We start from the raw sequence: 18,992 nt of genomic DNA, 5'->3' as shown, positions 1-18,992 counted from the left end.
ATCGGAGTAATTCATCTAAGAAAGCAATCTTGCTATTTGACATTTGTTTGCATTGCGCAGTTACTTTTATATGCGCAAATGTCAAATTGCAATATTGATTTCTTAGATGAATTGCTTCGATATAGCCATTTTAACCCCCCTTCTTCTTCTTATCGTGTGGATTGTGAGGTGGAATACCAACCCCATCAACCCTGGTGTCCGGGTTAATATTGAGCCGCCAAAGGCCCCTGACATGGCTCATGTAACGACTACGTACTCACATCAGTAAATAGTGACCGGGACCAACGGCTTAACGTGCCTTCCGAAGCACGGATCATCTTACTTTCGGACAATCAGGTGATCAGCCTGTAATGTCCTAACCAAACTAGGGATCACAAAGTGATTTTTGTGATATGTCCCCACCGGGATTCGAAACCGGGGCCTCCGGATCGTGAGTCCAATGCTCAACCACTGGACCACAGAGGCCGTTAACCCCCCCCCCCCCTTCCCCCCGGATCTACCTCTTGACTGTGAAACTCAGCCGATCCTTTGCGAGTAATAAGAATCTAAGCACGTTTTAATTCACAAGTTTTCGGGCTTGATGACTGCACTGCAGTGGGGGAGTGGGGAGCCTGACGTGACGGGAATCGCGAGTGGAGCAATAAAAGGTGGGGCGAGTGGGGCACTTCTTTCAGGAAATTAGCTGTCACATTAGGTAGCTATTAGAAACGAAGCTGTTCGTATTCGGGCTGATTAACCGCGGGATCGAATTTACGACTTTAGGGTACAAAAGTAGGAGGACTCCCCCTTCATTGGTTGAAGTCATTGGTATAGGCAAGGCAGTTGAGGTGGGACTGCGTAAAGTTTTGTCACAATAACAAATGAGGGAGCGAGGTGAATAACAAAGTTATTTAAAGTCTTAAACTAAGATTCTCTAAATAGGAAAATGAAAAGCGATTTTGAAATTACTTTTATGATTAGAAAGGAAATGATGGCCCTGATTCCTCCTAATTTTAAGTTATACCTGTCATTTTCTTATCCGCAGAAAAGTAGAGTCGGATGATGAAAAGCTGTTAATTTTAAAATGAATGAGTGTATGGATGAATAACCCCGGCGCATCACATAGGCATCTCGTTAGCATGCAACCCGTTTGACGTGTGTTGTTAACTTATTTTGGTCGGGTTATTCGCCAATGTATATTTTTGTGAGGTTGTTTAAACTTCTGCCTAATATTAACGTGTTTTATAAATTTTATGCCTGTCAATTACCTGTCCCTTTCCTTTTCGGCAGTTAAGAAAATGAGACGTACAACTTAAAATAAACTTAGATGGTGTGTATTGGAATCAACACCAACACGTCTTCAGCTTCTGTAGATCTAACAGTAATTTTACCAATGATGTAAAAGTGCTTTAAATAATTTAACTTAGAATGTTTTTTTTCAATTTGACAATTATGAGCACAGATTAAGCGCAAAATAAAGAAAGTCTCCATTTTGCGATTACAAAAAACAATTTTCGAGCGACACCGGCGTTCGATTTTCAAAGTTAGAAAGTTAAAAAGTACTGGCCATTAGGAAAGTTCGTTACAGAGGACGAGGGTGCACACCGCACAGAGAAGCGCAATTAGAACAAAAGTGTTTCGAACAGCAAGTGACCGATCTGGCACAATCGACAGTTGTGAGGGTAGGTACACAACGTTCTTTGTACTTTTTACTGCTTCAAATGTGACCTAGAAAGTGTTTTATAGGGGTGCGGACATTTTTGTCGTGTCTTTGATACTGGTCTTCCGTTTGAATGTTACTGAATTGCTGGTGCGTTCCGGGTGAAAGGCATAAAAGAAGCTTGCACCAGTAACAAAACGGCATCATTGTGTTTAAAACACGTCAATGTAATACATTTATTTACTTTTTCTTTATTATTAAACTTATGGCTTAAACCTGTATCGGTCAACTAATTAATTCCTACTTCCTACCTAGTACAAAATCACAAAAGAGCTACAACAGTACCGAAATAATACACAATATTAATAAATCGAATACAAATAAATAAACTCAACTTGTTTACTCAGTAAATGAAAGCTTAATTGATAATCGAGTTAATTATACATCCATATCGCATAATAATGGGTTAAAATTACGTTCGTGTTCTAAGCGGGTTATGTTATAGAATAATACAGTACGGCACACAGAGTAATTAAACGTCAGAGAATCTAGGGGGATTCGTGCACTATGTATGTTGATTTGAACAGAGACTGCTTCGCGTTACTATGTGTTTTCGAATGTATATAAGTGGCTTTGGCAAATTTGATAGTCCCTTTATTGTTTGCGTAGGTGAAGTTACTATTAATAGTATATATAGTATTAAGTACTAATCGACTACGTTTTGAATTGGGTTAAGGTTACATTTATATAAGGAATACATTTATTGAAAAGTCACAATTTGGAATTTCATTTGGTCATATGTCTTATGAAATGGTACCGATTTGGTTTACGACGACTATCATTTATTTACCTGGATTTTGTAAGTACCTCATCCAATAGTTGCCTTTTGTAACTGTGAGTGACTAATTAGTGCAGTTTGTTAGTGCACATGTAATTTTGACGAGGCAGGTCGTGAGAAATACGGTTACTTACCGCTGATATCCTCATGTTGGAGCTACACGAGCGGGAGGCTGTCGTGACCTGGAAAGACAGACAGAATATGTTTAGATATCTACTCGTATTAAAAAATAAAAATATGTGACGTACTTGCCTGCAGTTTTTGGCGAAACTGTCTTGCACCTTTTACAATTGTGAATAAGACTTTAGTAAAAATGCAGATACATTAGTTAGCAAGATCAGTGTTTGTCCTTGGACGGAAAAAACTTAGAATGTGTCATACAACATTCACAATTATGTTGATGTTGGTAATTTTATTTATGTTTTTAGGTAAAGAAGTAACATAACAAATAACCAAGAAAAGGACACTGTTAAAGCATAAAATAAACCAATTGTTAATTAGAGCACAATTTACGACATAATTTTATTTCCGTTTCTTTTTGTTGTCAAGGAAGCGTCCAATACAAGTTAAACTTCATTCCTGTTTTGTTCCAAGTTGAGATTGCGTAATTACCCCAGCAATTGAGACGTTCCGAACTGGCATTTGTCTGAGACTACTCAATAACAATATCGATGAAACTAAGCCGAACTGTAACTAACTTTCCTAATATCTCGACTAACTAAACGACTAATGGGTGGAAGTAGATTATTGTGATTCATTCAATATTATTTATTAATTTAACTTGAATCATTTTCTATTAATTTCTTTGTATAACGTCTTGTTATGCATTAAATACGGCGATACGGCTCACCACCTAAGACGTTGGTATAACAGAAAGCTCGGTGGTGTGTGGGTACTTAGTTCATATTGCAATGGATATCGTGTACTGTATGCACACATACAAACAACCTCGTTTTATACAAACATTAACATTATTATACACGCGCACCTGTGTGTGTGACGTCTGACGCCATACGATTCAAGACTAAACTATGTTCGAGGGCGGTGTGGTATACCTACCTCAGACGCTGGTGGGGAGCGGAGAGTTGTCGTTACATTATTCCTTATTATTTGCTGTACGTTAGGTCTTGTTACTGGCTAATTAATCGATGACAACTTATATTATGTAACTTATATTGGATTTTACACGTGTCTTGAAAAATATGCGTCTCTTTTCAACTAAAATATCCTTTACCTTCCTGTTACTTAGTTACTCGTGCAAAACTGGTTTAGAAACGATCTTGGGTGACAGGACGTGTTTTAAACAAAACTAAAAAAGATAAGTGCTAGCGAGACAGACAGACAGCGTTTTTCGTGATACAGGTTAGGTTAGTCATATTGAAAATATGAGAATTTATGTTTTAAGTAGTGAACATTGCAAGCAGAATCAATAAGCTTGAAAGTACATGCGATACACACGCTTTCCTAACACCCGTAACTAACATTTGACAAAAGCATTGGCCAAAGGACTACCACTCATACCGCGCCAACTATCATCATCATCATCATCAGCCGTACAACGCCCACTGCTGGGCATAGGCCTCCCCCAAGGATCTCCACGACGATCGGTCCTGCGCTGCCCGCATCCAGCGGCTTCTCGCGACCTTCACCAGATCGTCGGTCCACCTCGTAGCGGGCCTACCCACTGAGCGTCGTCCGACTGACTAGCGAGACAGACAGTGAGACCTCTAAATCTAACTTATCACTGAAAGGAATTGGCGCGGGGCCGACAGTGTCTGTTCTATACGTAATATCGTTCTTCATTCTATGCCTGTAATCAGCAAATCTGACAGTAGCTAAATAGTATATTAGCGATACGGGATGACGAAAGCGTTCTATGTCCTTCCACTTCTGCTATTCTGTGTTCGGTAGCTACTTTTTACTTTCTACTTTTTTTTCGGTAAAATTGAAGGGAAGAGAGGAAGGGGTAGACCTAAGAGAACATTTACGGAACAAATAAAAGAGAAGGTGCAGGTCGTGTCGTATCAGGAGGTGAAGGTTTAGGCGGGAAGAAGAGAGGAATGGCGATTACTCCACCGACAAGAGCGCAGCTCTTAAGTAAAGAAAGAGCTACTTTTCTGTTATTTCTATTTGACAGTTTATATTTGTGGTTAGATTGTAAATGTAATGTGTTTTGTTGAATCCTTGTTATTTTTTGGCAGAATGGAATGTTATATTTTATACATAAATACCTACCTATTATTATGCGTTGTGCGTTATTATGTAAATCTTTACAGCGGAAAAGGGTATTATAGACACATAACATAAAATATGACGTATATTTTATCAAAATCAATGGAAATTCAGAAGCGAACAAGTTTATTGTGTACCGTGTGTGCATTTGACAGACGAAGGCGCGTTTACCAAGCCAGTTGCGGACGCGTGGCCTTTGCAAACTCACTTCACGCATGATTTGCGCCAGTCCACGCTCAGAGCACAGCTGGAGTGGAAATTCGTGGCTTAATTTGCAGGAACTTTTATATTTAAAGCTTAGATGCTTTGGACGGGCCGGTATAGTTCGGTAAACATATCAAATTATTTTGTATTGAAATTACTAAACAGAGTTTGTATTAAAAATACTCCCTATGGCTAATATCGATTTAACTTATTCAAAGCAAATGATTTCAAATACTATGTATAACTATTTTATTAGAAAAATTGTTAACATGTTTGAAAATCAAGCAGCTAGCCATCTTGCTTCGCAACACCTAAACTATAACTTAGTAAACAAGTTACCGTGTAAGGTAACTTTTACCAATCTTTAAATTTCTTCGAAACAACACTAATCAGCTAGCGTAAGTTGATACGTTAGTTTCCGAATGTATCCAAGCTCGACGTAGCGACGCAATTTGCAGTAAATAAGGATATCGGTTTAGCGTCATTATCCCGGTCCGCGATGTAGCAGCCCTCCTCGTAAATGCCTCCACTTAATGAGTTATGCCGCCGTCTATGTTGTGTGTTACTCTGTGGCGTTGTAAGAAATACATTTTACAGGGTCAGGTAATACGCGTACGGTCACGAGCATTAATATGTATACACTTTGGTACCATGTAATTCTCACTAAATATCAAATATGTTAGTGCGACAGAGTCCTAAAGTGTGTACATTACGTATATTGCTCATGGCTGTACACGAAAAATAACGATTGACATTATTTCGCGTACGTTGTAGTTTAATTTCGCGATTTTATAAACATATATGTAATAGATGTATTTACAAATGGTTACTTTGTCATTAGTATTATTTTCTACGTAAATTACGCAATAGAGAACGTCGATTTATTGCATCATTCACTTTGATACTGTTGAATAAAATCGCAGTTGTTCGTCGTTAAACAGTATTAAAAGTAAAGTTACGGTTAGTTTGGCAACCCTAATGCTGTCGGCTTTGTGTTATGTGCTGGGTTTCTGAGAAATAGATTCATTACGCCTGCGTTAATGGATAAGCAATTTTTGTAATTTAAATTTTATGGATGCAATCTCGTTTCCTTCAGGCCACGATGTTTGACCAATGGAAACGTTAATGAAAATTGCAGCGCTTTCATTCGAACTGAGGTCGGCGTTAAAGCTATTTTATGTTTTTTACGACAATAAATTATGAATATGAATGAATATTCTTTCTTTCACGCGTTTACTATAGTAAGAACATAGAATATGACGATTATTGTATTGATAGAAACATAACTAAAACAATATAAGTAAATTCAAAAAGAACAAATCCTTAAGTCTTAGGTATACTTACGGCAGGTCATGTTTTAATTCAGTCGGATTACACAGCTTAGCCTCGGAGCGGCTAAATAGAAGGCGTTTGATGTCCTCTCCAGACTTGACGGGACAAAGGATCGTCCGAGATGGTTTCTAATTACGACACAGGCCGTTATGCAAATCGGGGGCCGGGGGACTTCGTCTCTAATAAACATGCGCGGCTCTTGCGGTCAGCCCGCCAAATTGCTCGCCCTCCCCGCGGCCAATAAAACCACTCGCTATTGTAGCCTCTATACAATTAGCTACTCTATGATCAAACCGTTGGTTTACCATAAAATAAAAGTTTCATATATTATACATACATATATAAACTCATACCTCATTTTAAGGGGGCAGAGCCCAATTTATCAGACGACAACTTGCAGCCACTGATGATACGAAGTTCTAAGATCGAGATGAATTGTTAGAAAGTCATCATGTTAGAAAGGATGCAATAATACCCCAGGTTGAACAACATGTACGACAGCTTCAGAAGACAAGGCAGCAGAACGTGTTCTATGTTTTTATTCGCTTCCAGTTTAGCGTAGAAGCTTACAAGACATTAGTATACATAACTTTGTATTACCTTAAAATTATGTAAAGATTGATATTGAAAGCGTTTTTATTTTTTAAAGTTGTTCAATTAGCAGCGGAGTTAAGTGATTTCAGTCAATACCACACGTTTTAGCCAGTAGATGTGTTTTGGCAAATTGAACGAGGTGGGGAAATCGCCAGGTCGTGCCGTGACTTTGCTCGTTCAGAAACTGGGCTAAAAGCACCGCTTAGCCGCCTCCATTCAGCGGGTAATTTTTCACGGAAACTGTCCCCGAGCCCGCGTACAGACCACCGATTTAAACGAGTTTACGAACGCTCTAAAATCTGCACCACATTCAGTTTTCTATATATCACCGGTCCGTAGTGTGGCACACTGGCGAATAATAGCGGGTTCATTTTAATTTTTGTATTTTGCAAATGTTGAACCTACCTTTAGAAACACAGCTTGAAATATGTAGTAATATAAAAAAAGTACATACATTAACGCAATTTTTTTCTGACTTTTATGAATCAAATCCCGTTGTGACTATAGACTTTTATTTTGCATTTGTTTTTTTCCACACGGAAATTGCGCGCGAGAATTTCGCACAAATAAAGCGAGCGAACTTCGAACGATTGTCGCCTAAAAATATTCATTTTTCACATCGGACGACAATATTTCCGTTTGTAGGCGAACAATCGTTGCCTTTTGCTCGTATCTGTGTTATACAAAGGGTGCGACTAAGCGACAGTGCGAGTATTCGCGCGTTTCGAAATCGTTGCATTTTCGATGCGCGTTTACACAGGAAGTCGTTAGGTGTCGCGATCGAAGGCAAAAAGCATAAAAACTGTCTTTGTAAATACGTTGGGTGAACCGGCTGAAGCCCGTTGCCACGTTGCTGCTTTAAAAGTTATTTCAGTTATTCCAAAACGTGTATTTATCAGTGTTTTATTTCGGTATTCGATAAAATATTATGTATTTCATGCTCAAATACGTGCTTTGCTATGAGGCTTATACTTAGCTCTCTAGTAATACTCATCATCATCATCAGCCGTATGACGCCCACTGCTGGGCATAGGCCTCCCCCAAGGATCTCCACGACGATCGGTCCTGCGCTGCCCGCATCCAGCGGCTTCCCGCGACCTTCACCAGATCGTCGGTCCACCTTGTAGCGGGCCTACCCACTGAGCGTCGTCCGACACTATTCTACTAGTAATACTATTCTAGTCTAGTAATACTATTGAAGAATTATATCGTGAAGTAATTTAATATACAACAGCATACCTACAAATAGTTATTCCGTGTTCAATTATTCAGAAAAGTCCGTCCCGTGGCCCGGTAAATTTAATTTCAATTTCATAAATAATGTAGTGTACATTTTAAACACATAATAGGTATTCCAACAAATAGCTCGGTCATGTGTACTGAATGTAACAATTTGATATTATCCTAACTCTGTTAATTTTACACTCGAATACAGGTAAGTAATTAATTTAAAGTCAATGAAGAGTAATTAGTTTTATTGTACTATGAATGTTTTAGGGAAAACGACTAGGTAACTTACGTGCAAATAAGCGCACGCATAATAATATTTCATGGGGTTAGCAGATAATGTTGTTTGAAGATAATCGACAGCGATAATCGACAGCTCCTTTATGAAAAGTGTTAGTTTTTAAGATTAAAATGCCGTGATCGACAAAAATGATGTGTGATGATCGTAAAAATAAACATGCTTCTTAGCTTAGGTACACTTACAAAGTTGTAACAAAATATGAATGCTGCAGGCTCTTCTAAAATGTTTAATAACGTATGCCACAATAGGTACTATAACACCACGAGCATTGTGTCTAGGACAATACTTACATGGGCACTAAAACGCTTTTACCCCGTGTATGTTGTGTGGTAGTATCCTAAAAAGGGCGCACGGAATCAATTCGCCAAGTTTTTCAGAACAAATACAGGGCGCGATGATTGCGAGTTGAAGTGTCACTCGAAAAGCCATTACCCCCACCCTCAGATCTTTGCGAACAAAACAGACGCACTTTCTTTTGTCTCCCTGCTTTTAATCATATCTTAAGACAATGGGTAAACGAGGAGTACGACGACAAAGTACCGACTGCGCGTGCCGGGGTTGGTTTATCAAGATTTTTTTTGTATCATACGTTTTATTAGAAAATACTTAGTAGGTATATTAATAGTAATGTAATAAATAAATTAGAAATATAGACGGAATTCAAAATGTTTGTGTACTAGTTTAATAAGCCCTGTACCTACTAATGCGGTTAATATCCCACTAAATGCATTTATTCGAGCTTTATGCATCAATTATTGTACAGTGGAAACAGTGAAGTTCTAAAGAAAATAAGTTTCCGCAGTAGCGAACTTGGGTCGCGAGTGGCTGCTTCGCTTCTATCTGAGTATTCCTCTGAAAGTAAACAATACTAGCTGACGGTTGCCGAAACAAATGATTCCTGTGATAAATCGTCGGACGTTAGAGAAATAACTTTGTTCATTCTCTTCTTTTGTCCGATTGATTGCAGATAATTCCGACTTCCGACAGAAATAGGATAGAAAATTGCCTTTCGTTCGTGCAGGCTAAACAGTACGGTTTTCTATTTTCTCATTTTTTCGCTTTATTCCAGCCGAAAATTAGAGCTCCGAATAAAATTACAGACGAAACGAATTCCACTTGGGCTTGGCGTGAGTTCAACGGAGTTAGAGCACTAATGAATGAGTACTTTGCATCAACTTCGCTGGTTGATTTGCCTGAAGTATGTACCTACCTATATATTACACTGTTATTTATATTATAAAGAGAATAATCTTCAACTATATTTATTTGTTTTCAAATAATGTAGTAGACTCAATATTTTTCCAAATGGGAAGGAAAAGTATACGAGGTGTGTGTATGTAACCTGTCACTATAAAGTTTTAAATTTTATGAAATTCGAATATAGTAGCCTCAAACTGAAAGTGATTCTATCCTAATAGGTTTATATACTTAACATAACTTTATTCATGTCCATATTCAACAACATAAGCCACCGCACGTGTACGAGTAATGACGAAACTTTGATTTTAAACACGGTGGTTCTCCACATGAGTGATGGCGTTTCAGAGTTTCGGCTTTTAAATAACACTCAACAATGGCATTGAAAAATGCTCTCTACGCACAGACAGACAATTCATCTAGTTAACTGTGAGGATCCGCGGAGCCAAGACTGTGGGTTGTAAACTTTAGATTTATGAAGCAATGAAAACGACCGAATTAATTTAGGGAAGCGGATCGATGTGGTAGGTACGCAATAAAACTTTAATGTTTGTCGAATATTGCGCTGCAGCATATTTATTGTGTTCACACTTGTGTAAATGAACAAAACTGTTTAGTACGCAGCTTACGAGTACAATTTACTTTGTTGCTAAGCGTTCATGTTTATATTGTCGATATATTATGTCTAATAAAATACTGTTAAAATGATAAATACACATACACATAGATTCATGTCGGTAGGCAGTGTTAGAAGATAACTTTGCAGCCACTCTGGTGCGAAGTTAAGGTTGCTATGATGAACCGCATGACGATAGGTGATTAGTTCGCCAGCCATATATGGTCCAACATATTACAAGGGTCAGAAAGGTTAGAATAGACATAATTCCTCAGTCGCGTCAGTTAAAATATTGAAAACTATAACAGTACTGAAGTTTGACAATACAATTTAATGCATAAGTAAGAAAATTACAAGGTATGTTATTTCAATCTGATATTCGGACTGAGTATTAGTTTCTACTGATCCAAGACTGAGCACTTGTTCTGCGTTTTGGTGGTGGCGCGTCCAATTTTTCCCACAGAACCTCAAATGGTGTATTTCTCCCAGTCTGCTCCGATTTCAGATATCTCGGATTATTGATCCAAAACGACAGCGACATTGACAGGGATGTGTGGAACAGTATAAATGCGGGATGAATGAAATTTGTGACACGTCTCAGGGACTACATATGGCCCGCTAAAGCATAATTATGAAGCTGAAAGGATTTACAAGACGTTCATAAGATCTATCGTGCGGTATGGTTCTGTACGGACAACAATGAGGATTGATGAAAGAAGAGTACACATGGCAGTGATGCGATGTTAAGACGGATGTGTGGTGTGACCAGAATGGACATGATTAGAAATAAATATATAAGAGGAAGCCTGAAAGTAACGCCGGTCAACGAGATACTGAGGAGCAACAGGTAAGCGTGGTATGGGCGTGTGATGAGGAGGAATGAAAGGTACATTACGATAAAAGTGATGAGTATGAATATGGATAGATAAGGATTGTGTGAAGAAGGATATGTGTGTGAAATGTACGTGAGTACTGAGACGACTGACAGAGGTGAGGGGAAGAAGAATGTATGTTATGCCGGTCCCACTTAAGAGTGGGACAAGGACAGGAGGATGATAATGATATGGCAACAGAATACTGTTGCCAAGTAATAACTTAGCTAAATGGATGCGTGGTATTTTAAACATTTGTCAAAGTCCTTTATTTTCAGTTTAAGGTGATTGTTTCTGCGAAAATTATGTTGGTGTGTTTGAAGTGATGTTCCGCTATGGTTTTAAGGTAACCGGCATGCTCATATAATATCCATGTGAAGATTTATGTGGTAGAAGTTTCTAAATGCTTTAGAACATTATGAGTCTAATGTTGTTTAAGTAATTATTTTGCCGTGCTTAATCGTTGCGGTGTGTAGGTGATTCATATTGTGCTTCATTTAATTTTAGTCTATTTATTTATTTATTTGTACACAATGAAACAGACACCAGAAACATACAAAGAAAACAGATAGTACAGGCAAGCTTATCTCTAAACAAAGAGATTTCTTCCAGCTGACCTACGTGACAAGAGAGAATTTCAACGTATAATATTATATAGATAGCCATACATACGCGTACAAATTATTTAGAAATTACTTATACTAATATAAGACACAATATTAACCTAAACCTACAAACCACATTCAAATAAATTATAATATAATATATATTTCATAAATATATAAACATGACGGGGAGGCGTGTGGGTGTTCATTTTCTTCCATCTTCAAATTAAACGAAATAAGTCTTCTAACGTACTCTCTGATTTATTGTGATTACAATAGTGTTTAAATCAATCGAAAATAATAAAGCACTCTTTTGATAACATCGGATTACTTATTCGGAACGCGGTGAAGTCGGTCGCACGCTGGCACAACCGCCCGCTCGGTTTCCCCGTTCCCAAGTGTACTGGCGGTTCCGTCGCTGACAGCTGACAGCCCTCAGTGTTGCCAACTTCTTAGTGTGGCCAGCGCACATTCCGAATACACCCAAGTCGATGTTGGCTTGACGTTCCGTTTTTTACAATCTCCGACACGGCCATCTTGACATGTCACACGTCCCTGTGTGATGCTCCTGAAAGAGTAAACGTCACCTGCAATACCAGAGTATCTCCACTCGGCCTATCCTGATTTCCTCACTTGAAGGATCTTAACGCAAAACAAATCTTACAGGAGATCAAACTTTATTCTTACATGATTAGGCTCACATTACATCATTATAAATCATCAATTATTACACGGACCATTGACCAGTATTCACACACTATATAAACAACTAAATTTGAAAATCCAATTACTCTTTACACTAAAATAAACTCCACAATCACAAATCATCAACTCTATGGATCTCGGTCGTTACTATCACCTAAACGAGCGATAGTAACTCATGCCACTCTACTGAGCGACGATATCTCAAAACCAGGCGTCACTACCACCTAAATCGAGCGGTAGCAACTCATGCCACTCTACTGAGTGACGATATCTCACAACCAGGCGTCACTACCACCTAAATCGAGCGGTAGCAACTCATGCCACTCTACTGAGTGACGATATCTCAACACAGTCGTTACTGCCACCTAAATCGAGCGACAGTAACTCATGCCACTTACACCAAGTGACGATATCTCAACACAGTCGTTACTGCCACCTAAATCGAGCGACAGTAACTCATGCCACTTACACCAAGTGACGATATCTCAACACAGTCGTTACTGCCACCTAAATCGAGCGACAGTAACTCATGCCACTTACACCAAGTGACGATATCTCAACACAGTCGTTACTGCCACCTAAATCGAGCGACAGTAACTCATGCCACTTACACCAAGTGGCGATATCTCAACACAGATAGCACACAAACTTTACATTTTAGTTGTTAGAATAGTGGTCAATGGGTTACACAATTTCTTATTAATCAGTAATTTCTGATTCTACCGGAATCTCATGATCAGGCATTTTTCTCAGCCGGTCGTGGGCGTACTTGTAAGTACGTTTAGAGTTCAAAGAACGCAATGTATACCGATCGTTGTCTGACACCTCTATGATTTTAAAAGGACCCTTATACTTTGGGTCTAGCTTCGTTTGATTTCGTTCCTCATTCTGAAGTAGAACGAAATCACCGACAGAAAAGGGAACGATCCTAGCTTTTGTCGCATCAAAACGAGTCTTGTTATAGGTAGCATCCTTAGCCATATTAGCTACCGCGGCGTCCCTAACTTGTTCTATGTCAACGGTAGGCTCTACATCCTCAGCTAACATCACCTCTAACGGTCGACTGACTCTACCTATCAACAACTCAAGTGGGCTCGACTTGGTGACGCGGTTGATCGAACAGTTAAGAGCGAGTTGCACGTCAGGGAGAGCATCCTGCCAAGATTTGTTTGAAGTTTCAGATGCAGTAAGCATGTTCTTAAGCGTCGACATCACCCGCTCTACTTGCCCGTTGGCACGCGAGCTTCCGGTAGCAATCAAGTGTAGTTTGATATTGGCGGAATCGCAAAATTCTCGAAATTCCTGGCTTGCAAAACAACGACCTTGATCCGCTATAAGTCGCGTGGGTGCGCCGAACAAGGAAACACTATACTTCACGGCTCTTATACTGCTTGCAGTGTCAATGTTGCGGGTATGATGCAAAAGAACATACTTAGTGAATGCGTCAATTAAAACGAATGCGTATTCTTTTGCATCTCGCTTGCCACTCAGCTTCCCAGTGGCATCGATGTGCACCGTGTGCCAGGGGACCGCTACCTTGGGGATGGGATGCATCACAGCTTGAATTTTACCCGAATGAGACTTAGAAACACGACAAGTTACGCAATTCTCTACAAATTTTCTCACAAACTTTGTCATATTTTCAAACCAGTAAAAGTCGTACATCTTTTCTACTGTCTTTTCCCATCCCAAATGTACCAGTCCCTCGTGCACACTATGGACAATAGACCACCGCAAAGATCTTGGAACGACAGGAAGACAACGTGTCTTTCCATTGCGTTGTATTTTACGATATAACGTACCCGAACGCAATTCATAAGTTTTAGCGACGTCGTCAGGAAGTTTACCGCCAGTAAGGTCACTAACCAGTTTACACATTTCGCTGTCTCGCTGTTGTTCTGCCAATAGCCAATTCTTGGAAATTTCCGCGACTGAAATTTGTTTGGGCTCTACTTTATCAAAAGCTTTGTTCGGTTTTGGGGGTAGAGGGTTTCGCGATAGAAAATCCGCATGGACCATACGTTTCCCTTCCCTATGTACCACGTCGAAGTCGAAGCTTTGTAAGAAAGCCCACCATCTGTGGACTCTTGGCGTTAGATCGAGCTTTTTACGCGCAGACTTTAACGAGTTGCAATCCGTCACGACGATAAATTTACGACCGTGCAAAAAGTGCCTAAAATGCTTCACCGCATTCACGACTGCGAGAGTTTCCAACTCATAAGAGTGGTATTTTGACTCTGCAGTCGTGGTGCGTCGGCTGTAGTAGGCAACGACGTGTGGTACGTTATCGACTTTCTGAATGAGGATGGCGCCGTATCCGATTGCACTCGCGTCCGTATGAAGCTCAGTTTCGCGATCGGGATCGAATATTGACAAAACCGGTTCACTCGTTAATACCGAAACAATCTGACGTCTAATCTCCTCGTGCTCCGGTTTCCAGTTAAGTCTGCCATTACCTGATGTTAAAGAGTACAAAGGTGCCATAACCTGAGAGAATTTGGGTACAAACTGTCTGAAGTAGGAGGCTAAGCCAATAAACTGGCGCAACTGAGTTACAGTTTCTGGGGGTGAAAGAGCGGTAAGTGCTTCTATCTTCTTTGGGTTTGGTCGAATCTCGCCTTGACAGACTTCGAAACCTAGATACTCTACCTTTTTCTTTAAAAAGGAACACTTTTTCCAATTAAGTGAAAAGCCCTTTTCAGTCAAAATTTGGAGAACCACCTTCAGTCTTTCAAGCGCTTCTTTGGGATCTTTAGCAATAACCATGACGTCATCCATGTACACAACGACAAACGAATTTGTCAGATCACCTAGAGCGTTTATAACGGCACGTTGAAAAACCGAGGGGGCGTTGCGTAAGCCAAAAGGCATTGCCAAATACTCGTACTGAGAATCAGGTGTAATAAAAGAGGTGCATTCAACAGAGTCCGGGTGTATCGGGATTTGATTAAAGCCAGACGCCATATCTAAGATGCTAAAGTAATGTGAACCGTGTAATCTGGCAATCTGATCTGAAATCAGAGGGAGAGGATATCTATCTGGCACCGTATTGTCGTTGAGTTCGCGGTAGTCAACGCACATTCGGTCACTGCCGTCTTTTTTCTTCACCAGAAGAATGGGGCTGGCAAACGGAGACGAGCTAGGTCTAATAATATTCGCGGCAAGTAGCTCATTGACTTTCTCACGCACAACATTACGCTCTTCTGCACTAAGTCGGTAAGGACGGCGGTACACGGTCTTATTCGAATCTTTCAGACGTATAACCATAGGTTCGGTATCGGCGCGGGTAACGGGCACGCCAGTTGTGAACGAAGTATCAAACGATTTTAAAAGCTCTACTAATTCGTGTCTAAACTCGGGGGGTGCGTCCGTGTCTATAGAATCAAAGTCGATTTTTAATTTAGGCGCATTACAATTATGTATTTACAATCCTAGTCGAAGAAAATGTCAATTTATCCGAGGTCATGTTCACAGTTAAACCTAAAGCTAGCACTTCACGTCCTATGATAATATCGTGGTGTAGACAGTGATCGGGTAAAACGTGTAACAAAACTTCTATCGAAATGTCTTCAATTTCAATCTGTGACAAAATCTGTACAGTACTAAAAATAGCAGATTGCCCTATACCTGTCAATGAAACATTACAATAGCTACGCTTGCCTCTAATTTTACATGCAATTGACTCTCTAATTAATGAACACTCGGCTCCTGAATCATACGTAAAATGAAACTGCTCACCCGCATGACGAAGCATCCCAGTTGGCGCGTTGACAGTGCAGACATTCACACGCTTCTCCTGTAAAGGGCCGGCCGTGGTGTTTGAGTTGCTTTCCTTGCTGCTCCTCCGTGGACAGTTCTTCGCAAAATGGCCGGTACCGCCACAGCTGAAGCAGCTATGAGATGATGTTGAAGATGTCTTCGGGTCACCCGTCGGTGTCTTCGAAACGATATCCCTAGTGTTGGATCCTTTTCTCGAACGACATTGTGCCGCTTTATGGCCCGATTTCCCACAAAAGAAACATTTCACATTCGAGACATCAATTGCAAAACGAGGTTTCTTAGCGTCGTGGTTATGATCATTTGTAGACGGCATTTGGCGCTTCATGAAGGATACAGCCTTAAGCTCTTGCTGTAATTCACTCCTCGTGGTTATACTTTGTGTAAATGCAAGCCTTTGGACACGATTTTCAAATTGGGAGATATGTGACAAAACAGTTGACACGGCAATCTGTTCTACTGAGAGATTTTTCCATTTAGACATTAAGGATGACATCAATCTAGAGGCATAGGAGGCCAAACATTCACTATCTTTTGGTCTACTACTCTGCAGGTTAATTAGAAACCCAGCAGCAGTCTCAGCACTCTCATACCTGGTGGTGAATAGGTCCTTAAAGTTGCTCCATGTCATTCCGTGAAAGGACACTTGGGACAGCCATGTCGATGCTTGACCTTTTAGTGCACGGCTGAGGGTCATCATGAGCAGAGCACCCTGCATGTCCGGATCCGTGATGCACATGTCCGCAGTAGATATCCAGGCACGAGCATCTACATTTTCCTTGTCTGGATCGAATTCTGGCAACCGGATATCTTTGCTGGCCGACGATGTTGGTTTCATGGCATTGATTAGGGCCATAAAATTACGATTTTGCTGCTCCATCAATAACAACCATTTTGATTCTTCGTTACTAGTTAAATCACGCTGATTTTCTTCACGGTTGCATCCCACTTCTGATGACGGGGAGGCGTGTGGGTGTTCATTTTCTTCCATCTTCAAATTAAACGAAATAAGTCTTCTAACGTACTCTCTGATTTATTGTGATTACAATAGTGTTTAAATCAATCGAAAATAATAAAGCACTCTTTTGATAACATCGGATTACTTATTCGGAACGCGGTGAAGTCGGTCGCACGCTGGCACAACCGCCCGCTCGGTTTCCCCGTTCCCAAGTGTACTGGCGGTTCCGTCGCTGACAGCTGACAGCCCTCAGTGTTGCCAACTTCTTAGTGTGGCCAGCGCACATTCCGAATACACCCAAGTCGATGTTGGCTTGACGTTCCGTTTTTTACAATCTCCGACAAACATATTATATACTGTCTATATTGGTCTATATTCTTCATGTATGTATTGTGGATGTTTATTTATTATAATAGTTATGAATTGTCAAAATTGAAATACAATTTTACTATGCATCACTCGTTCAGTCATTAATAGTTGATAATAATTAATCACACAGAAGTAAACTTAGCTCATCTCAGCATTGCAACCCTTAATGTACGGACGGAGCCACAAATCGTCCATTAACACACCCACAGAAATGTAGCGTCCTAAGATTAATTTCTGTTTTTCACACAATAGGTATTTACGTCTTGGTGCATAAAGACATAAAGATAGACATTCGTAAAATAATCTCATTGTTCTGAATTCTCACTTGTTCGGAACGATATTCAAATGGTGAGGCAATTACGAACGTGTGATGATTTATATGGAAAATTTTGCAAACGTTAAGCTAACGACTCGTGAGAGATAAGAACTTGGTCCTATTGACACCGAGCACCGTTTCTAGTACCTACATCAGATACATCCGTCATCCTTTACTTTCATGTTCAGTGAATGCAGTTTTAACAAATGTTACATTTTTAAACATTATTGGTATGTCGGTCTGTGTTTTTTAGCATTTCAAATGTGATTTAAGCTGTGGTAGTTTCGTACGTAACGACAAAATTTGTAAGTAGTAAAATCATCGATCGTATCAATTTGATCCGATATCTAAAATTTTTAATTAAAATTTTGCTAGATATAGAGCACGTCGACTTAAAGTCATTATGCATTAAAAGTAGCGAAAATTCGAGTTTGGCTTGTCCAATGATGAACTGCGTAATCGTGCAGGAGATATTGCTTCATTCACTCTTTATATTTCAATAAAATTAATTGTCTTGTTTACGTGGCGCGGGTAAAAGCGTATTGACTAATTAAGTCATTTGTATATTTCGAACTCTCATGATTATGTCTAAACGAAAGAAATACTTTTAACTGAAAATACATACGTATAGACTAACGTTCATAGTATCAACGATTCCCCTCTCCTGCTGTGGGGAGCTGTGCAATGCAATAGATAAGGCCAATCCCTCCTTATCCACAGGCTTATACTAGTAGGTATCTATTTCATCTAGATGCCTTTATCCATGACAAAGTACTTCAGAAAAGGGAAAACAAAAAACCATTAAGGGATCAGTAAAAATCCAAGAAATATATTATTTTCTTGGATCCCAACCAGGGTGACGACAATTCTTGTCCGCACGAGGATTCCCTTATAATTTCTTTTTGATACCGGATAAAGTCCGTATTCGGGAAGTTAAATTACGTGTGGTGGAGGCGAGAGAGGCGTATCGCGATTCGTATCGAGCGGCGAATAAATCCTCAGCGGTCGGCAGCCATATTGGATTACCGAGAAAGTATTCTCTTAAGTTTCATTAACCGATCGGGCGATACGCGACAGATACGGGATCTCGAATAAATCTCGGGATCCGCCGAAAGTTTGGACACCCTGATTTACTCTGGAAGTAACTAGCTGTAAGCCTAGGATTTCCGTGGCTAGTGGATTTTTTCGCTATAAAATGTAAGCTGGCTTT

The 18,992-nt window shown here is 39.9% G+C and overlaps 1 protein-coding gene and 1 long non-coding RNA gene across 2 annotated transcripts in view; both read right to left on the bottom strand.

Annotated features, from left to right (window-relative positions):
* LOC126376100 (insulin-like growth factor-binding protein complex acid labile subunit) overlaps window positions 1-18,992 on the bottom strand; it is a 265,800-nt gene that overhangs the window by 77,416 nt on the left and 169,392 nt on the right. Inside the window, exon 5 of the mRNA XM_050023305.1 lies at window positions 2,612-2,659. Coding sequence (XP_049879262.1) covers window positions 2,612-2,659 — 48 coding nt within the window. The remainder of the gene's footprint in view (window positions 1-2,611; window positions 2,660-18,992) is intronic.
* On the bottom strand, window positions 11,897-16,395 carry LOC126376213 (uncharacterized). Its single transcript, XR_007567697.1, has 2 exons — window positions 16,101-16,395; window positions 11,897-12,225 (listed from the first exon to the last, which is right to left on the bottom strand). It is a non-coding gene; the product is annotated as an uncharacterized LOC126376213 (long non-coding RNA).

Source organism: Pectinophora gossypiella, chromosome 1 (assembly GCF_024362695.1).
Source record: "Pectinophora gossypiella chromosome 1, ilPecGoss1.1, whole genome shotgun sequence".
In the NCBI taxonomy this organism is placed as follows: Eukaryota; Metazoa; Arthropoda; class Insecta; order Lepidoptera; family Gelechiidae; genus Pectinophora; species Pectinophora gossypiella.
Note: the sequence above shows the minus strand (reverse complement) of the source record. Positions and strands in the feature narration are given on the sequence as shown.